General features: G+C 38.2%; 1 protein-coding gene across 6 annotated transcripts in view; it reads right to left on the bottom strand.

The window, feature by feature from the left end:
- MAMDC2 (MAM domain containing 2) overlaps positions 1-22,929 on the bottom strand; it is a gene marked incomplete at its 5' end in the record, with an annotated part of 443,561 nt that overhangs the window by 376,816 nt on the left and 43,816 nt on the right. For 4 of the 6 annotated variants that reach the window (XM_082633490.1, XM_082633489.1, XM_082633492.1 and 1 more), the window contains one exon: positions 572-680. The exons of 1 other annotated variant lie outside the window; for it this stretch is intronic. In XM_082633490.1, coding sequence (XP_082489616.1) covers positions 572-680 — 109 coding nt within the window. Of the gene's footprint in view, positions 1-571; positions 681-22,372; positions 22,525-22,929 lie in introns of those variants that run through there. One more of the 6 variants, XM_082633486.1, reaches the window with a different exon arrangement.

Below are 22,929 nucleotides of genomic sequence, written 5' to 3'. Positions count from 1 at the left end.
GTACCTATGCAATGGATACTCCTTATGTAACTTAGTTGTACAAATGTTATGAGAATAATAACAGCATGTTTAAATTACTCACAATTCCATCCCCTTAAGACAAGTACGAAAGATCTGAAACCCAAAGACATGGGTTCAGATTCTCACTCTTCCACTCCCTGGCTGGGTGACTTTGAGTAAATCACTTAACCTCTAGGAGATTCTCCCCAGTTGTAAAATAGAGATAATAATACCTACTTCACAGGGTGATGGTGAAGGTTGGAGGAGACATCTAGTAAGATGTTGCAGCTGCAGCAACAGCATCATAACAATAATAATAACTTCTTGAGTACTTTCTATGTGCCAGGCATTGAGTTAAGCACTTTATTGCTTTATTTTATTTAATTTTCCAATAACCTTATGAAGTGCACCCATTTTACAGGTAAGGTCACTGAAGCACACAGTGGCTAGGTCACCTGCCTAAGTTACTAACACAGCTAAAAGGAGCACTGACAAAGTGCTCCTCCCCTACTTTTTCATGTTTTACTAGGAGGAAGATTCGGACTTAAAGAAATTAGTAGCTACTACTTACTGGGGGTTCGTTGGTTCCAAGTCGCCAGTATGCTGAATTACACAGTTTTTTTACTTCTTCAGGACCCTCTATATCATAATCTTTGGGATAAGTTTCTCTGTCACGGTGCCTTAAGAAAAAAATTAGAATCTGTTAAGGGATAAAGCTTATTTATCAGGTATTGCATCTGAATGTTGTAAAAATTATGCAGTGAAAATTTACTATATTTGTGACCTTGTTCTAATAATAAATTTACTGGATTTGGGACATGTATTTCCCATCTCTTTTCAAGTAATGCTGAGGCTACTTCCCAAAAACAATTTAGCACATGTGATAAAACTAATAGTATCACGAAAACAATACTTATCCAACACAGTAATTATTCAGTGACTCCAGTGAAGTGAATCTTATTTAATAATGTAGATTAGTTACTGAAATAAATTCTAAAATAACACATGTAGTATATTAGAAAGGCAACTTACCACTTTAGAAATTTTTCTACCATGAATTTTAATTACAAATTTTTTTCAAAACGAGAGCAAAATATTTACTCATATGGATTTATAACAGTGCTTCCTGCACCGAAAGAGGGTCTAAAGGAAAAACAGTTCTTAAAACATGTAGATGAAAGAGGAAAAAAATATTCTGAACGTCTTGACTGAAAGGGTGGTTGGATAATAATAAAGGAGGGATTTGGGGATAGGAAAGGAAAAAGGAGGTGAAGTGGCCCGCAACCGAAGTAGCTATTTTCGGAATAAATTCTAAAATAAATTCTAAAATAAGACATGTCTAAAATAAGACATATGTGTAATAATATTGTGTCTATCTAAAATATGCTTTGCTGGGTATTCTTAAATACCAGACAAATCCACATGTTCTCAACTTCTCTGGCCTCCTCCATCTTCAGTCCATGAACTCTTCATCTACTGTGGGACAGGGCAGTCCAGCTCTTCATCTGTTCTTCCAAATCTATGGTGTAATCTTAAAACCTAAACTTTTGAACTCCAAAGCCAAGAATTTGGCTCTTTTGCTGCCTGCTGGGTCATTCTTCCCTGAGGCAATAAAACCAGAATACCTCCACAGGAGCATAGGAATGAAGGGGCAAAGCACCAGTTAACATTTCAATGTATTATCTCCAGGGCACACCTCTTTTTTTGTTGTTGTTTTTTTTAACATCTTTATTGGAGTATAATTGCTTTACAATGGTGTGTTAGTTTCTGCTTTATAACAAAGTGAATCAGTTATACATATACATATGTTCCCATATCTCTTCCCTCTTGCGTCTCCCTCCCTCCCTATCCCACCCCTCTAGGTGGTCACAAAGCACCGAGTTGATCTCCCTGTGCTATGTGGCTGCTTCCCACTAGCTATCTATTTTACATTTGGTAGTGTATATATGTCCATGCTACTCCCCCACCTCTTTTTTAGGCACTGTAGGCACAGTGCCCAGGGCTTGTGATACTTTTAGGGGCCCAGGAGAGTGTTTCAATCATTTTTAAATCAGAAAAAAAAAGAATATACTCCAGTTTGAATTATATCCATCTTTATACCAAAGCAGTCATAAACTATCATTTTAAACTTTTTTTTATTGGAGGAATTGGAGGCAAAGATAATTAGTGTCCATGAAAGTCAGAATGCAGCCTGATTATCCCATCATGTATTTTAAGTTGTATTATAACTAGATTATTACAAAAAATGCAGTTATGTTCCTTTTCTTACCACAATCTCAGATAACAGCCAAAAGCCCAGCATTAAAACATGAATCTATAATGAAACTTTGGAGGACTGAGCTAACACAGTTGGCATTCCCTAATGCCTGCTAGCTGCCCACAAATGATGTGCCCACAGCCTGCAGGCTCAGAGGTACACAGCTGAAGACCTGCCCCTACTTCCCAGAGGCTGCCTGCCTAGCAAAAATAAACATACATGTTTAAAATATTATAAAATATATAAAAAATGGTAAAATATAAAATATATATTTACTATATACTAAATATGTATTTGCTACATATAATAACAGTAAAAATGATTAGTGTATTATAAAGGAAACGGGAAGCCTAATTATTCCCTGACTTTATTATGTCAGTTGAACACTGGCTTGTGCCTCAGTTTCCCCAAGATGAACTAAGAATCATACACTGAGGACAAATCAATTGATTGAGAGTCTCAAGTGAAAAGTGACATAAAAATGCAAATATTCTTATGTGTAATAATATTGTGTCTATCTAAAATATGCTTTGTTGGGTATTCTTAAATACTTTGTCAACAGCAATTAAGTTTTATAGCATCTTTGTAAGACAAATATATATATATATATATACACATAAAAATAAAAATAATCAAGGTGTTATTTATATATATATATGTATTTTATATAGCCTCGTTTGCCTTGTTACCTGCATTTATCATTTTTTTTTTTTTTTTTGCAGTACGCGTGCCTCTCACTGCTGTGGCCTCTCCCATTGCGGAGCACAGGCTCTGGACGTGCAGGCTCAGCGGCTATGGCTCACGGGCCCAGCCGCTCCGTGGCATGTGGGATCTTCCCGGACCGGGGCACGAACCCGTGTCCCCTGCATCGGCAGGTGGACTCTCAACCACTGCGCCAGCAGGGAAGCCCCCTGCATTTATTTATGGTTGCCATGACTTCTCAGTTACTGCAATAAAAACTCTTTATGGGAAAATTATGAATATAATGATATAAAATTTACAATGTCTCTAGAACAGTAACTTTCAAACTTTGATCACAGACCCCACCTATATACCATTACAATCCACCCTGAGAGTTTGCCAGTGTCTGGAGACATTTTTAGTTGCGGCATCTGGTTGGGGTGGGTTGTTGCTGGCATCTAGTGGGTGGAGGCCAGCAATGCTGCTAAACATCCTACAGTGCACAGGACAGCCCACCACAACAAAGAAATATCTGATCCAAAATGTCAAAAGTACCAAGGTTGAGAAAGCTCTAGAGAATGACTGTGTACCAGATTCTTAGATCAGTGGTCCCCAAACCTTAGCATTTCATGGAGTAGCAAAACTTCACACTCAAATTTGTAAAACCAACCTAAAATTGCCAACATTTTGTCTTGATAGGAACATTAAAAATAAAATAACCACCTATCACCTTTAATAAGGAGACTTTTAACACCAAAGATAAGTAAAAACAATCTTAGAGTCTTTTAAGCTGAATAAATTTAGCTATATGAAAACCTTGCTACATTGCTACGTTGTCTTTACAGTTTGTACATCGCTTTGGATTAGTAAAAAAAGGTCATTATTGACCAGCACTGGGCTAGTCTACAGACTGGATCTGCTGATATTAATTTTCCCCAGACATGAATTTGACAGCAACAGTCAGTTCAAGGCTAAAGCAGCTTGAATATAGGTATTCTGTGCTACTAACTGAAGGGAGAGCTGTGTTTTTGATGTCAGGTGTGCAGACACAGGCTGACATTCTTGCTGGAAGGAGAGCCTCCAGGGCCTCCTACCAGCAGGGCCAGAATCTTCCTTGACAATCAGCCTTGCTTCTGCTGAGGACTTTGCTCTATCAAGCCCAAAGCTAAATGCTGTGGCTATTTCTTTATATGAGAAATCTTTACGTAAGACATCCTTAATTACAAGAAAGGAAATTTGCTTTCTCTACCCTACTGTGGGAGAAATAGTATGAATATGAATAGAATTACAAACGGGGCAAAGGCTGACAGGACAGGATCAGACCTGTCAACTGTATAAAAAGGAGCTTGGAACCATGACCCTGCTGTCAAAAATGCCACTTGGACTGATTCAGAGAGGGTGAAGGTCAATAGAATCTAGTAGGGCAAAGATAGCATGAGCAGGTCCCATTCTAGACAACTCCCCACCACCCATCCTACAATCACCTGAACACTCTAGATCCTGCACTTCCTGTCTCCTCCAGCCTAACATAGTCCCAAGTAAAGCCTTGTGAAAAGCACTTTCTGGATCTGTATCTGGGGTCCTTTGGGAGCTTGAGTTTCCTACCATAAGAGTTGGATGATTTCACATCAAATCAAATCTGTAAGTTCCCCTTGACTGAACACATATAAATCCTTAAGTGAGTTGCAGGACTAAACAAACAACTCCAGAGCATACTCAGGTAGCGATCTGCAGCTCCCCTCAGGCTGCCCCAAGCCATCGTGGTCCAGTTCCCAGAGGAGGACAGGTAGGGTTAGACCACAGGATTATCCTTGCAGGAGAGGAGACCAAGCTACTCTCTACAGTTTCTGTGGTCCCATGACTAAGTGGGGGAAGCAAAGTGGGGGTTTGCAAAGAAACCAATATCTTTATCACTTCTCCACCTTTCACATTTTAAAATAATTGTCCATTAATGAATCTTCCTTTTCATTAGACTAAGAACGTTTAGACACAGGGATCATTTTTTACTCATCTTTGTGATCTCAGTGCCTAACAAAGACTAACCCGTTGTAAATGCTCATTAAATCTTAAATGATTAATTGATTGAATTTCTTACATTTTGTTACTGTCACCTTAATATAAATGCTGGAAGCAAAGGCTTTCAAATGTGTCCATAAAAATAAAGAGCATCCCAGTTCACTCTACAAAAGCACACATAAAAAAGGAGTGATTATGCATATAGAAACGCTAGTTCTTTGCAACAAAAACTTGTCTCTAGAGGAATTATAAATCTGCTTGCTGAATGGGAAAACTCTCAGCATACGTATGCATGACACTGCTTGCAAAGTGGGTATGGATCCAAGCAATATCTGACATGTGAACAATGAAAATCGAGCCGAATTCTGGTTTCTGGTTACTTGAGAAGAGACACATTTTCTTTGTGAATTTCAAAGATGTTAAAATTATGTTTACTTGGGCTTCCCTGGTGGCGCAGTGGTTGAGAGTCCGCCTGCCGATGCAGGGGACACGGGTTCATGCCCTGGTCCGGGAAGATCCCACATGCCGCGGAGCGGCTGGGCCCGTGAGCCATGGCCGCTGAGCCTGCGCATTCGGAGCCTGTGCTCCGCAACGGGAGAGGCCACAGCAGTGAGAGGCCTGCGTACCGCAAAATAAAATAAAATAAAATTATGTTTAGTTAAGACTCCAGATGGCAGAATATATGAATTTTAAATTTTAGAATTTTTAATGTAGTTCACAACTACTCTGTCAGCTATTGTTATTTTCTGATGTAAACCTAAGCCAAATGAGAAGAGAAAGATACCTTTTTCATTAAGTTTTATAATCGTCTGCTATCTAGGACTTTAAGAGAAAATTACCCCAGAGAGTCAGCTATATTTCCTGACACATTAGAAGCATTAAAACCAATAGAATCAAAGACTACAAAGAAATATTTGACAATCCTCTTTAAAAATTTCACAGGCAAATGATTTATATGCCAAGATAGTGCTATTTGGCGGCACATTTATCAAACTGACAAATGAAGACTTTTGGATGTATTTGCAAGAGTCATAAAGAAAATCTTACGTCCTTGGGAGAAATGGTGACATTTCAGACTTATGAAGAGGGACACTGTTTTTCAATGTGTCTCATGCTGTATGCAATTTGTGCATCTACAACTATGAAACCACACAATGTGAAACCTAAACTGCACTCAAAAGAAAAATATTTGACGGAGACAGGTAAGTGAAGTTATTTTCTTCACTCAACACATATTGAATGGCATGTAAATAAGACCCATCATTATTATGAATTTTTTTTCATAAGAAACTCTTCAAAAACAGGAAGCCCTATGGAGAATATTGGGAGTAAACAAAAAGAATACAGCATGGGAGCCTGTCTATCTTAACAGCTGAAACGTTAAATAAATGTTGTCAGTATGATTAACTGCCAAACACATGACTTTGAAAACAGCTGGAGGAACATGTATTAAATGGGGTGACACTATAATTGATTATCCCACCTGGGACACTGTGAGAGGGGAATTAGGTACTAGGTACACTGGGAGTGGTGAAACCAGGATTGTCCTGGTCACATCAGGATTGGGACATTCTGTTACCCTATGTTTTGACTACTGGATCTCAATTATCTTAAGATCCTAGGAAACTTCTTATGGTTCCTTTGATCTCTGCTCCAGAAACAGCTTACATTGGCTGGCCATAGACACTCTGGGTGGTGGAACAGTAGGACTAAAAAGAGACAGAGTTTTTAAAGTGTATTATATAACAGTAATTACTGTTATCCAAAGAATACATTGACAGTATATTGGCATGAATGGCATGGAGACCAATTTGGCCCCTGCAAAACAAGAAACAAATGCCTGATTACCTGCATAAACTCCTATCCCTATAGTCTTAATATTACCAGCTTAGATAATTTGAATTAATTACTCTAGAATAACATCAAATGATTATATTATGTGAGCTTAAGGACCATTTTAATGCACATTTCCGTGAATCCATGAGCAATGCATCCTGAGTAGATAATACAAGGTTTTGTGGTTTCAAAGCAATTCATTTCATTCACATTAGAAACAAATGAAAAAGCCTTTCTTCATAAATAGTATCTATAGTTAAAACAGTCTTCCATTATGAACATTGCTACACAAATGAGCACTTTTTCCATTTCTTCCTAGAAATCATTCAAAAGAGGCAAAGAAAATGGAAAAATTAAAAGAAAACTAATTTTTAGCGAAGTTATTGTATAATCCCTAGATTACATCATGTGCAAGGGTTACTTTAAGCAGCCAAGATCCAGCTGAAGACAAGTGGAAGAAGCAGAGACAAGAAAGAGGCTATAGGAAGAAATCTCAGTAGTGAGATTGCCGAGAAGTAGGAGCTCTCAGAGCACCAGCCAAACTACATTCCCATAGTTATGCAGATAAACTCTTTCACTGAAAACAATGGAAAATGCTAGAATATATATATATTTACATTTTGACACATTAAAAGTATTTAAGAGCTGAAAATCCAGTGGGAAATTTCCAGGCCAATTTTTGGATGAAAGCCTGTAACCAAAGGGGTAAACAGAATTTTAAAACACCAAATCTGCTGATGCCCTTGGGATATTTGCTAATATTGCACAGGGGCAATGGCTTCAGGGGCTAGAGGGACTAAAGTCTAGCCCTGGAGCTAACCTAGGAGGGAAGTTTTACAAGGAAGTCTTCCATATGTGATAGATATTATGCTTGCCAATACAATTTCTCCTTTTTACTGGGAATATAAGAGGTTAAATTCCCAGCTCCCCTGCATTTAGTGAGGCCATGTGACTAGCTCTGGCCGATAAAATAAAAATGAGCAGAAATGATATATGTCATTTCTGGGCTAAGACAGTGAAAGCTCTTATGTAATTCTCAACTCTTTTTTCCCCTGCCAGAGCAACTGATGACTTTCTAGATGGTGGAGCCTCAATCAACCTGAGACCCAGAGTATCTATGTGGAGGAGTGCCTACCCTCCACCAAAAACCTAAAGCAGACTCTGTGTGAGCAGGAAGTAAATCTTTATGTGTTAGGCCACTGAGATTTTTGGAGCTGTTTGTTAACATAGATTAAGCCTAGCCTATTCTAACACAAAAATAAGTACCAGAAGTGGGGTAGGTGCTATTATAGCAAAAATCTAAAATACATGGCACTGGCTACAGACCAGGCAAAGAAAATAGGAAGCTGGTATCAGAGGCTGGAGAGGTCAAACATTTGATAGCCTCAGTAGGTTAAGAGTCAAACCAGGTACCTAGTGAGATTGGGAAATAGACTGGAAGACAGTTGTTAGTTCTACATGCAAATAGCTATTGATAATTGTTTTTGCCGAAGTATTTTAAAAAGAGAAAGAGATAAATTCAGGAAATTGTCTAGTTTACAAGAAGATAGAAGGAAATGAGAGATTCCAGAAATTTTGAGCCTTGAAACGTTAAAAGGGCCAACAACTTTTAGATCTCAAACAGTAAGAGAGAAAACTGAAAAAGACTTTTTTGAGACAAAGTTCCATTAAAGCTCAGCCTGGCAGCAAAGTTCATCCTATTGTTAGACCCTCCCAGTGAGTTAAGTTGCACTGGAGCAAGCATATGCTTAAGGAGAGAGTCAAAAAAAAATTCCTAGGGTTTCTGATTTCTGTAACTACAATAGTATCAAAGTGACAGTCAAGGTATTACAAGGATAAAACGTAAAGAAATATAGCAAGTCTGAGGACTTTGTCTAGAAAGAATTGAGAATGAGGTTACCAGCAGCTGGAACTAACTGGATTCAAACATGTAAGAAACTTACTAAGCTTTTAAGAATTGTACTTCCAAGTAAGCCAGGGGTGTGCATTTAAAAATCCTTTAACTGTTTAATACTTAAAATAACTTTTGGCCCCCAAACTTCTGGGAACAAAAGGTGAACTGAAAAAGCAAAACAACCCATAGAAGGGCATATTCTACAACATTCATTGCAGGTGTGGTCAAAGAGAATATTGGAAAAGAAAAGATGATACCCAGGGCAGAGCCAAGGGCCATAAAGAACAATGGGAAAAGTATGCTGCCAGAAAACAGAATCAGGGTCTAAGCAAAGAACATTTCTGACACCAGTGTAGGACTCCCTAACAATGTCTGTCTGACAGGATTTAAGAAGGACCATAGACAAATGACTGCCCTTTCCATCCTTCCTCTTTTTGAATCGGAGTGCTTATTACAGTTATCTTGTCTCTGTCCCGCCACTTTATATTAGTTATATGGAGACCAAGCAGAAAAATTTTCTGCTTTATAGATTTTTGAACCAAGTAGAGCCACACTAGAATTGGTAGAAAAACAATAGCATAACATATGGAGATCTTGGACTTCTGACCTATGACTAGATAGAATTTGGGTCATTTTCCTTGGGTAAATGGGTAAACATAATTGGTCTGCATGTGGAAAGAGTAAAACCAATATTTGGTGACCTGCCTAAAGAACACAACTTCAAGTGCACATGGAACTTTCCAAAAAATTAAGAAAAAATATTTTAATATGTTTGAAAGATATAATTGGCAATACAATAAAACTAGAAATTCATAACACATTTAAAAAGAGATCCTTCTTCAATCTGGAAATATGTAAGCACTTTATCAAACAACTCTTTAATCAAAGATCAATACAAACAAATTGTTGAATTTCTCAAAAATACCAATAAATAGAAATACCACTTATAAGAATCCATAGGATATAGCTAAAGTAGAACCCAGAGAAAAATTCAAGTTTTAAGTACTTATATCAATAGAAAAGAAACAATGAAAATAAATAAGTGAAACATCTAATTCAAAAACATTAAAAAGCACAAGCCAAAAGAAATCAGAATGATAGAATAATTCAAAATAAAAGCAAAATTAAATAAGTTAAAAACAGAATAAACGAGTAAGTAAGCAAAATAGACAAACTCCTATCTAAAAAATCAAGGAAAAGGGCAGGGGGAGATACAAACAGAATAATATTCCATACATAGGAACATATATTATATGACTCCATTCATATGAAATGTCCAGAATAGGCCAATCTGTAGAGACAGGAAGTAGATTAGTGGTTGTCTAGGGCTCGAGGGCAAAGGGAGGAGGATTTCTTTTAAGGTTAATAAAACTGTTCTAAAATCAATTGTGTTGATGGACGTACAACTCCATGAATATACTAAAAGCCTTTGAATTATACACTTTAAAAGGGTGATAGTATAGAATGTAAACTATATCTTAATAAAAATAGGATATAACCATCAAAAGAAGACAACATTTTAAATCATTAAAGACTACTTTCCATAACTCGATGCAAATATATTTGGAAAACTAGACGGCACACATAACTTTCTAAAAAAAAAATTTACAATTGTTCTCAGTAGAGACAAAAAGTCTAAACACACAATTTCCAAAAAAGAAATAGAGAAGCTATCAAAGGAAAAAAGAGCTACCGCCTGAAACAGTACTAGGCCCAGATGGTTTTATTGTGGGAGGAAATTTCTTATCTGTGCCTGAACGCCTAGCAGGACATTTGAACTGCCTTGAGCTGCTCACTTGTCAGAGGTACACAGGCACTGGTGGCGTCAATAACACCTATAATAAATCACATTACATTCACTATAATCACTTTGACGTAAGTGTAAACCAACCTGAAGTGGTCTTTCCCAACTATTTATATTTATTACAGGATTGTTTTAAAATACCAAAAAATTCCTGTAAGTAAAATGTAATTTATCTAGATGAAATTCTTCTAATTCGTACAACACACATATTCATTATTTTAAGGTCTAGGTAGAAGCCCACAGTATCTTAACCTCTAGGAGATTGCCTGCAACGAAAATTTGGTTGCTTTGTTGGCATGCACCCCTACAATGAGAGCAGGTGCCAATGAGCTCTGAAAGCTCAGGATTCTTATACGAGTAGGGAATTCCTTTTCTGTGAAGATCTTTCAGAGACTTTGCTGATCACACCCTTGCTATGAATGGCCACATTCAAACTAGCTAACATATATCTGTTGTCCCTACCATGACTGTAGGTTTATGGATATGTAACTTGGGCATCATATAGATAGATGGATAAATGCTATTAAGATGCTGTGGCCACCCCAGGAATAGGAGTCACAATTCTTGCAGTCACACACTTGACATCACTAGTTACCAGTCATTGTGCAATCAAAAATGCACACATATTTTCAAACACTCTGGGGGAAGGAACAGTAATGCCCTCAGTTGAAAACTAACTAATGTGCCATCTTTAGTTCTCCATGTGAATCCTAGGAGCTAGGACAACCTCCTCTAGGAAACTTTTCCTGGTCTAATAGTCTGTGTGCTCCTCTTGGATGTCCCCAGAGCGCTCTGCTTACCCCAATCCTAGCGCGTATCACAGTGCATAGTAATTGCCCAGCAAGCCTCCTCAACTCCTGTCTCACAGTAATCTTGACCTCCTAAGGACAGGGAAGATGTCTAGTTCACTGTCAAATCCCAAACCCAGTAGATGCCATTCATAAGAGAACTCTTTATTTAGAAAGAAGAACATTTTTTGTTTTTTTGTTTTTGGGGGGTTTTTTGTTTGTTTTCACTTGTTTGTTTGTTTTCAAAAGCTCATTTAATGCTTCTGGCTCCTGGCTGAGCATCAGTGTTTTCCCAAGTGTTTAAAAAATTGTGACAAGTCATTCATACATTTTAATTTCAAAATATTCTTCCTACCACTTTCTATAAAAAGAGGCTAAATTCTTTGCAACAAATAAATGACATTATATTAATTCTTCCATTTGATTGAAACTGGAACAATCTGATTGGGGATCTAACATCTCAACAAAGAAACATATTATAATTTTTCCAAATAATTACCTTTGTTAATGTATCAAAACTTAGTTTGATCAAAATAAAGAAAACACACTGTGTGACTAATAACAATTAAAATGAATTGTATTTCAAAATTAAACATTAGACACAATAATAAAAGACATGTCTGTCAAAAACAGTAATACAATATTCAAATTTATTCAGAACTTTTTCAAAGCATCACAAAAATATGTTCACCAAATCTCTACACAATATTTCTGTTTTCTGCCTGTTACATCTAAGGTCAATTTTTAAAAACTGCATAGGTAGGGGAGTTTAAAGTTAAAATAATAGCTAATGTAGGAAATCATCAATATATTAAAAGGTTATATTTTAAACTTTTGTTATAAAATTGGGTATTTGGAAATTGGAATTCATTCTACATTGTAGTAGCTCTTTATAGGATATAGCAGATATCTATAGGATAGGATGGGATATAGTAGATATCTATAGGATTATCAGCCTAGCTCTCCTTCTTTCTCCTGGATATGTCCATTTTGCCCCATGGCTATTGGAAAGCTGTCATTTTCCACCAAACCTTGCCCAGTCAGATGACCCCAAACAAATACTTGGCCCAAAAATGGACATCTGACCTGGAATTTTTAAATTCAGAACTGAAAATATCTTAAAAACAACTTTTTTTGTTGGATGAAGATGTAAGATATAAATTCCTGAACCACAGCAGCCATGTTTCCTATAGTCTTCAATGATAAGATGAGGCAAACGCAATGAGGAAGAGAGAGAAGAAATGAAGCAAGACCCACATGCACTAGCATCCCTTATGCCTGTTGTTCCTGAGGTCGAGCTGCACCCGTGCCCTTCTTCTTATTCCATGAATATCATGAACTAATTCATTTTCTTGCTTCTCTAGGCTAGTGCAAGCCGAGTATCTGTCAACTGCAATCAAAAGAAGCCTGATCAGTACACACAGAAAATAGTACTGATGGGGTGGCTTCCAAGGCCAACTAAGAGAAGTTTATCTAACAGTGCTAATTCTAGTGCTATTGAAAACCTTGAGCCCTGAGCCTGGGTATCCTGTGTCCATAGACTGAAACTCTCCTTATCAAAATGTCACTAAGCCCCACATTCTTCTTACCTCCTCCCTACATCCTTAACTAGAAAAGGATCATCAGTAAGAGAAAGAAAGCTGATGAAAAAAGCACTTGTGACTATCTGTGAGGAAGACTACAGTAGCATTATGACAAGCCTCTGGTGACTCCTGTTGCCCAGGAGAGAGATGGTCTCAAGGACACGTAGGGAGTTGGCTCAGGCAGAGGTACTTGTATACAGCAATGATCTTTCCTAATCCAAGTGCACCCACATGAGGAAATGCCTGTCCTACAATACTCTGCCTTGCAGAGCAAGGTTTATCTTGCAAGTAAAGCTGTTTTATTTTGGCCACCAGTTAAATTGAGCAAAACCTCACGAAAAGGTCAAGGCACAATTTTATAACCACTGGTTTTCAGAAAACGAATTTGGTTTGCATTTCATTAAAGAGAATAGCATTGAAAGACAAATACAGTCATGACAAAAGGATGTAGAATGTCCTGCATCATCCTGAAAAATAGAAAATAAGGTGTTCCCCCCCGCAAAACTACTACATTCAAAAGCATCTGTGGATATGTGTGTATGTTGAGGAATAAGAATGTAGCACTAGATTAAAAATAACCATGGCATAGGATCTACCATTATAGAACACAGACAAGAATGAAAGCGTGGTTAAACCAAATGAATGTGAATAGCATCATCCTTTTTACCCAACATAAACTAGCAATTAAAAAGATATTTTAAAAAGACTCATAATAAACCATGAAGAATGACTCAGACTCTGAAAGAGATGAAGTTTTCTGTTTAAATCCTGATCATTTAGAGAATGTTTGCTTCAGGGGAAAAGCTGTAGAAAGTGATATCAAAGTTTTCAAGTAATTTTATTTTATTCTTACTATGAAAATAATACACATTCATTATGGAAAATGTAAAAGTGGCAAAGAGGAAAAAAGAAAATGACAAATAGTCCATAAATCCACCATCCAGTAATAAATATTTTGTGTTACATGGTAAATATCCTTTCAGTGTCTTTTCAATACATACAGACATATATTTTTATCAAAACAATTCATAGGGGCTTCCCTGGTGGCGCAGTGGTTGAGAGTCTGCCTGCCGATGCAGGGGACACGGGTTTGTGCCCCGGTCCGGGAGGATCCCACATGCCGCGGAGCGGCTGGGCCTGTGAGCCATGGCCACTGAGCCTGTGTGTCCGGAGCCTGTGCTCCGCAACGGGAGAGGCCACAACGGTGAGAGGCCCGCGTACCGCAAAAAAAAAAAAAAAAAGAATTCATAACATGCTGCTTCTTTTTTTACTTACTTAAAGTGAGATTATATTTTCAAATATTAATCTTTGCACTTTTCTTTGCTTAACTCTTTAAATAACCTTTGTTCTAATAAATCAGAGGCATCTACATTTGCCTTGGGAAGATATAGGACTGTTTTGCCAGGAATATGAAGAAAAATAAAGTGCTGGTGACTAACATCTGACTAACAATAAAATTTTTTTAGTCTTGAGTGAGATGTTTTTCTTGAAACTCAGGACCTGCTAAGAAGTAAAATGTGTGAATTTCTCAAACTTCTATTAACAACAAGATCCAGAAGCTCCCAAACACGGCATAAGTAGGGTGACCCTATCATTTATTTTGTAAAGGAGATCACTTTAAAAAATGAGAGAAGGGCTTTTAAAATATCTCAGGCCAATGGGAGTAAACTCTACTGGGCGAACCACAGCATATGCACACCCTCTCTGCAGGGCATTTCATGAAAGCTGAATTGAGTGTCAGTGGGCCAGCCACGGGGCCACCATGTTCAGGGATGAGGTGCCCCTACCACAGTGGCTACCACCAGCCTAAGTCAGGGGTCAGGAGAGGATGAGCATGGCTTAAGGATCTATAGTCCTAAGGAGAGCCAAAATGGAAACGAGTCTGAAAGCAGGACCTCAGGTCCTTAACAAACCAAGTGGATTAGTCAAAAGTTCACCAGCAGCAGGCACAGAAGTTGGATAAAGGATAAGATGAACAAGAACAAGGACCCACATGCAGATCTGGGAGCCTCACTCCCCCATCCCCCAAATGTCATATAACTTCAGTCCCTTATGCACACACACACCATTAGGAAAAGGAGAGGGTGGATAAGGTAGGACTCAGAAGAGTGGGCACTGTTCTGAAAGAGACTATTTTAACCCAAAACAAACTGTTTAAACTCAAAGAGACAGAGAAACCCTTCAATTGGCATGTTTGAATTTTTCTCTGGTAACCAACAGTTGAAAAACCATGAGGATCAGTTTTAGAAAACAAATTTTATATATGCATCTGACTTGAATGCAAATTTCTAATTCTGCTACCGACCACATAGTAAATATATTTCCATGTCTTTGGTCTACTATCACATCATCTTAAATGGTCACAAAGTATTATAATTTACAATGTTTTTTAAAGTGTGAGTTAGGAAATTAAGATGTCTCTTTAAAGTGTGAATATCATTTGTCCCTATTTAACTCAAAATTTCCTAAGTACCCGTCAGTCTCTAGTAAGTCATGTACTACGTCTAGGAAGAACATGAGTTTAGCTCCCATTTTTAAATTCTTTACCATTCTAATCAGAAGCCTAATGATTTATACCCCTCTAAATTCACCTATACAGAGGTGACCAAACATGCTTCGATGTCATCCTGTTGTATCAGGGCTGTGCATTTGCAGAAACATGGATGGACCTAGAGATTATCATACCAAGCCAGGTAAGTCAGAAAGAGAAAGACAAATACCATATAATATCTCTTATACGTGGAATCTAAAATATGATGCAAATGAACATTTCTACGAAACAGAAATGGACTCACAGACAGAGTACAGACTTGTGGTTGCCAAGGGAGAGGACACTGGGAGAAGGAAGGATTGGGAGTTTGGGATTAGCAGATGCAAACTATTATACATAGGATGGATAAACAACAAGGTCCTACTGTGTAGCACAGGGAACTATATTCAATATCCTGTAATAAATCATAATGGAAAAGAATTTGAAAAAGAATATATATATATGTATAACTGAGTCATTTTGCTGTACAGCAGAAATTAACACAACATTGTAAATCAACTATACTTCAATAAAATTTTTTTTAAAAAGGATCAGGGCTGTGAAAATCAGCTCTGGCTTTATTACAGATTTGCAGTTATCCTGTAGTCCTTACCTCAGGGTCTTCTTAAAGCATAAAAAAGAGGCCCCCAGCCTGCAGTGCCTTTTGTGTTTGTGTGTGTGTCCTTTCTCTCCATTCATTTGTTAATTTCTTTGATAAACATTATTTGAGCACCCACGGTGTTCTTACCCCTTGCCCCAAGGCTTGCTCTTCTCACTTCTATTACTGACCAAAAAAGCTTCTTTAAAGTCTCTTCTCTCTCCTTTCCACATAACCAAACATTTAAAATGGACAAAATAAGAGTTAAAAGCTTTCGATTGAGGGCTTAAGTTGTTAAAGAAGAAGGATGGAGGCTTGCTGGAAGGGGAAGCATGTATGGATTTCAACAGAGGCAGGCTGCAACATGTGGTTACTAAAGGGCTTTCTTATTTTCTTTGCCTTTTTATCCTGAGTGTGCGTTGGAGATGTGAGAAGATGGGATTGCTGGCTAGAGAAGATCTATGTAACTCTATCTTGGTCCTTAGTGGTGTGAAGGACTCTAAATACTTCCAGGTTAGTCCCCGAGAAAACTGCTGATTAAATATAGGATGAACATACAGCAAATTAGAAAATTCATCTCTGTTTTCTAATAAGTATACTAATGATATCCCAGTGCCTTGAAACTGGATTCTCCTCTGAACGTGGAGTACCTTGAATACATATAAACTCCCTGTTCAAAGAGCACAATAGGGTATAAGTCTGAAGAGCATCATAGAAAGCTCTTTAATTTCTTTCTCCAGCCCAAATGATTTTCTGAAAAAATCTTTAAAACTATCAAGTTCCCTACCCCACAATTATCACCGGATTTTAATTTTACTTCCTTTTTTCCCTTTCTCTTTCTGTTTTCTTCCTATAATGCAGACAGGGCGGGGGGAAGACAGTAAAATGCTCAGGCTCTTTAATTTTGGGCTTACGCAAGAGAGAGAAGTTACAAATATATAAAATTAAGCTAAGTCCTTAAGACTCTTAAGTGTCACCATGGAGACCAGAGCATGAACTGTTTCATGGAAACTCGAACGAATTTTTAGGCTCATCACTTTTTTTTTTCAGCATAAAATGATTTTTAATGTTTTTTTATTGGAGTATAATTGCTTTACAATGGTGTGTTAGTTTCTGCTTTATAACAAAGTGAATCAGTTATACATATACATATGTTCCCATATCTCTTCCCTCTTCCGTCTCCCTCCCTCCCACCCTCCCTATCCCACCCCTCCAGGTGGTCACAAAGCACCAAGCTGATCTCCCTGTGCTATGTGGCTGCTTCCCACTAGCTATCTACCTTACGTTTGGTAGTGTATATATGTCCATGCCTCTCTCTCGCTTTGTCATAGCTTACCCTTTCCCCTCCCCATACCCTCAAGTCCATTCTCTAGTAGGTCTGTGTCTTTATTCCTGTCTTACCCCTAGGTTCTTCATGACATATTTTTTTCTTAAATTCCATATATATGTGTCAGCATACGGTATTTGTCTTTCTCTTTCTGACTTACTTCACTCTGTATGACAGACTCTAGGTCTATCCACCTCATTACAAATAGCTCAATTTTGTTTCTTTTTATGGCTGAGTAATATTCCATTGTATATATGTGCCAAATCTTCTTTATCCATTCATCCGATGATGGACACTTAGGTTGTTTCCATCTCTGAGCTATTGTAAATAGAGCTGCAATGAACATTTTAGTACATGACTCTGTTTAAATTATGGTTTTCTCGGGGTATATGCCCAGTAGTGGGATTGCTGGGTCATATGGTAGTTCTATTTGTAGTTTTTTAAGGAACCTTCATAGTGTTCTCCATAGTGGCTGTACCAATTCACATTCCCACCAGCAGTGCAAGAGTGTTCCCTTTTCTCCACACCCTCTCCAGCATTTATTGTTCCTAGATTTTTTGATGATGGCCATTCTGACTGGTGTGAGATGATATCTCGTTGTAGTTTTGATTTGCATTTCTCTAATGATTAATGATGTTGAGCATTCTTTCATGTGTTTGTTGGCAGTCTGTATATCTTCTTTGGAGAAATGTCTCTTTAGGTCTTCTTCCCATTTTTGGATTGGATTGTTTGTGTTTTTGTTATTGAGCTGCATGAGCTGCTTGTAAATTTTGGAGATTAATCCTTTGTCAGTTGCTTCATTTGCAAATATTTTCTCACATTCTGAGGGTTGTCTTTTGGTCTTGTTTATGGTTTCCTTTGCTGTGCAAAAGCTTTTAAGTTTCATTAGGTCCCATTTGTTTTTGTTTTTATTTCCATTTCTCTAGGAGGTGGGTCAAAAAGGATCTTGCCATGATTTATGTCATAGAGTGTTTTTCCTATGTTTTCCTCTAAGAGTTTGATAGTGTCTGGCCTTACATCTAGGTCTTTGATCCATTTTGAGCTTATTTTTGTGTATGGTGTTAGGGAGTGATCTAATGGCTCATCACTTATTAACAGATGTCAGTTTGGCCAAGGAAGAAGAGATGAGAATAAATAAATAAATAAATAAATAAGAACTAGCCTTACAACAGATAATTTATTAAGGGCAAATCTAGTTGTTCTGGTTCTTAGTATTCTATTATTCCAGTAAGTGGGAAAATATCCCAAGAGAAAATTTCCCCTTGACTCATAATTTCTGATGGAAACATCTGATGATATAGTTCCATAAATGCTGTAGGAATGAATAGAGAAAGATAATTTCTAGAAAAGGCCTTTCTCACTCAGAAGCATCAAGGTGTGATGCAGGTAATATGGCTCTCTATCGACCACTCCAGCTAAAAGGAAGACATGGTTCCTAGGCAACCTCTTATCCAATAATGGACCAGAAATACCTCTAACAACCATTCTGGGTATTTCACTTTATCATGTCTATTATACACAACTGTTTTTTAATATGTATAGTGAAGTCAAACAGACTGGTATTACACTCCACATAAAGAGTAACACAGGAATCATCCAAATGTTTACTGTATAAGCAGAGGTACCTCAGAATTTCTCCCAGTTAAATTCTATTTTGCAAACCTAAGGCACAGTCCCTTAGTTGATCAGATACTCAGTTGGGAGGCCACCCAAATGGTGTATTTTAGATAGGAGGCATTCATTGATTAAATAGCCACTAATAAAAGGTTAAAATTCAATAAATTTTTAATATATAACAAGTCAATCGAAAGCAAACAATTATGACCAGAATGCATAAAAACAAAATGGTCAATGACATTTATTCATTTGGAAGTTTATACAATTTGAACTTTATGCAGTTTTCTAGGACAGACCTTGGTGACTGGTTGAATACAGAAGGAAAACAAGGATGCCAGTAGCACAGCCAGCTCAGAGAAATGCAAGTGCTTCTCAAATTTTACAGTTGATTCTCATTATTCAAGGTTGTTATGTTCTATAAAGTCACAAACAATTAGCAAATACTGAATCATTGCTCCTAGGGGAAATACAAGATTAGGTTCCTGTGAGCCTCTGGTCACACTTTCAACAACCAATTAATACATGACCCGGTTTTATGTGTGTTTCTGTTTAAAGACATCTTGTTTAATATACCTTGTTGTCTCACTAACACTGAATTCACAGCCAACAGCACTGTACCTCATGTCTCAATGAAGCTTATGTAATGCACATATTTTCTCCATAAGGCACATCACAGCCTTCTTGCACTTAGGAACACTAGACAGCACTTCAGCACTATGTTTGGGGGCCATCTGAACAATGACGTCACCAACAAAAAGTACAAAAATGCAAAAAACATGGCACTAAATAGACCATGAAAAGAATACTTGTTTACAGTAAGAGGAGCTGAAACAAGAAGGCAGAGTGTCTGACATCAACTGAGAATATGTGTGTGGGATGATTCAAATTTTTTGCCTCTCTGCACATGTCCATAAATGACTATGAAAGTGCTGCAAATATTGATGTGGGTTCCATACAAATTTTTGCAAGTAGATGAATTTGCAAATACAGAATTTACAGATAATGAGATCAACTGTATTTACCAACTATAGAGAACTCTTTCTATTTCCCTATGGTGCTGCTTCTTACTATTACATTGTACTTGCCTGTTCTCTTTTGTATACCTATGGAACTCCTATTCTTCCTTCTAAATCTTGCTCAGAAAACCATATACACACTAATCTCCCCCTCCTGCTATTTTTGCCTCTTATACTCATCTCTATTTTGCAAAAATCAAATTATACTGAATTTACTGACATTATTCTTTACTGGCCTATGAAATTAGTTGAGGTCAGTGACCATGTCCTAATACATGTATATAACCTTTACTGTGCTTACTATGTGCCAGGCTATATGTCAGAAGATACTTCACATACAATACCTTGTTTAGTCTTACAAGAATCCTATCACCCCCATTTTACAGTTGCAGAAACAGAGGCCTAGAACAGTCATGTCACTTGTTATATCACAAGCTGCAGAGTTGGTATTCAAACCTAAAGCTCAAGCTTTTAACCATTATGTTATCCTAAATCAATATTAGTTACCATATATTATTGACTGCTTACTATGTGCAAGGCATGGTATTAAATGCTTTATACAAATTATCTCACTGAATCCACTTTATCCATCTCTGTGGCTCCAACACACAGCAAAGTGCATGACACAAAAATGTTTGTTGGGTTGAATTTATTTCTTCCTGCCCCCAAACCTTTCTAAAACCAACAGCATGAGAACTCTCTACATTTCCGGCAGTGGCCAGAATGACTTTCAGTGTTACACCACCCTTCTCTCCTACCAAGTTCCTCATCTCCTTCTCATCTATATTCTTCTGTGGTTTTGTTATTGATGTCTATGATGTCCACAAGGCAACTTTTCAAAGGAAAGGTAGTACAGAAGGGAGCAGAAGCACTGTCCACTTGAAAAACGTCTTTCTCTTTAACAGTAATTTCTGGCAGTGATGTATATTATGACCTAAATCCTTATGGAGTAACAAAATCATGAAAGAGCTGCGTTTTGCTTGAGGGCTGTGAGGTAAGCCTTGTATGAGGTTAAGGGAGGATTTTCTGCTTCCCAATGTAGATTTTTTATTCTAAATTAATATAACCTCTCACAGTGAGCTCAATATAGGCAGAGAGTTGGTTTTAGGGATGAGAAGTAAAAAGAAGAGAGCTCATGGGAAAGTGAGTAGGCTGTAGAAAGTTTGCAAGACAGAAACAACAGGATTCACATATTATACATTACATGAATGAATGGGATCAAGGAGGACTTAGCCTTAGGGCTAGAGTCAAAATCATTCATCTTCTTTCAAAGGTGAAAGTATAAAGAAGACAAGATTTGAGATTTCATTTCAAATCTTCCTCTTTCCCAGAATATTCCAAATAGTCCAAACACAATTACTGTCAACAGTACAGCCAGGAAAATTGACCCAAAGGATAGAATTCTAAATACCCTAAAAGGCCCCGCTGTTTTGCCAATTAAATGTCATGGTTTCACTATGTCACTGTAATATTTAATAAACAGGAGAAGCTCTAAGTGAATTCCAAACCCAAAGCCTAATGCGGAGGAAGTAAATAAGATGTTTCCTGAAGCCAGGAAAGAACCTGAAATTACCACAGAAAGAAGGAGCAGACTCATCTTAAGGAGTAGCGAGTGTTCAGCTCCAGTACATTCATAGTTGTCAGAAAGAATAAAATCCTCTGTTGCCAAGCCTTTCAGATTTTCAAGAGAAGACACAATCCTAGATTTCCATGTGAAATCTCCTGGTTTTAAATGTGGGCAATTAATTTAAAAGAAAAATGTAAACACAGTGCATGTCAAATAATCTATGTCTGTTGGTTTACCCAGTGAGGGATGCCAGTCTGCCATCTCTGGCCAGAATAGTCCTAGTGGCCTAGGGAATATTTTAAGGACCTCTTTCAAATCATTCATTGTGCCTCACTGCCCCCAAGCAACGGCAGTCCTGGAGGCCATCCTCTGAGCAGGCATCTCCTCCTCCTGTGCCCTTGGTCTCCTAACAGACCCAGCCTTTTGTAAGTAAGCACTTGTCTCAGAACATGATTTCCAGCCTCTGCAGACACCCTCCACCTACACTCTCTGTGTGGGCGATCTATGACCTCTGGCAGACAGGGTCTGGCTGCAGCAGGTCTCTGTGTGTGCTAGGGAGCTGCTCTTGGAGGGCTTTCCTATCTCGTCCTCCCTGCCCCTACTCTCACTCTGACCCTCTCCATCTCTCCTTTGAAGATGTTTCCCTTTCCTTTCTCTTTCTTCTCTCCCAGTTCTCTCTCTTGTATGATCTTTTTCTTTCTTTCTCTGCTTTTCTTTTCCTCTTTTCTCATTCTTTTCTGTTTATTTTATCCTCTCCACCCTTGTCCTCTCTCTCTTACTCTCCTTTCCTCTCCTCCCCCATCCCTTCCCTTCTTCTCCCTCTCCCAGCACCTAGGAACTGCAAGAGAGCTCGCTCACCAGGAATACACCAGCACTGGCTTCGAGTATTTCTTGTGATGGGAGCGGAGGGTTAGGGAGCCCTTGCGCTCCATCAAGTCCATGGGTCCGAGTTCAAACCAGTGTTGCCTACCACTACACCAACCCTGGCAGGAGCTGTCACAGCTCCCCATGGCTGCCCTCCTGTTACAGATCTCAGAGGATTTCTCTCTGCACCTATCCTGCTGCCTGTGCCGACACAGCCCAAGATTCGGCGTCTCTCATCTCCTAAGCAACCTGGGGCGGGGTCAGTGTAAAGGGCGGGGCCAGTAGAAAGATGGATCTCTCAAGCCTAAAAGCCCTGGTTTCCTAGACAGTGTACGCAGATACGGCTTAAAAAGAAACTACACTTCCCAGAATGCAATGAGGGGAGCAAGCGGGCTACATAGAGGTTGAGAGGGACAACTGCATCCTGGGATCTGTAGTTTCGCTCTCCTAACAGTCTACTCGTCAGAGTGGGCGGAGTTAAGGGGGAGCGCTGAGTCAGTTAAGGAGGACTAAGTGGACCTGAGCCCGGAGCTGGTCTATTCGGGCTGTCC

Source organism: Mesoplodon mirus (assembly GCF_964341445.2).
Source record: "Mesoplodon mirus genome assembly, chromosome: 1".
NCBI classification, from domain to species: Eukaryota; Metazoa; Chordata; class Mammalia; order Artiodactyla; family Ziphiidae; genus Mesoplodon; species Mesoplodon mirus.
The sequence above is the reverse complement of the archived record's forward strand: the minus strand, read 5'-3'. Positions and strand labels throughout refer to the sequence as shown.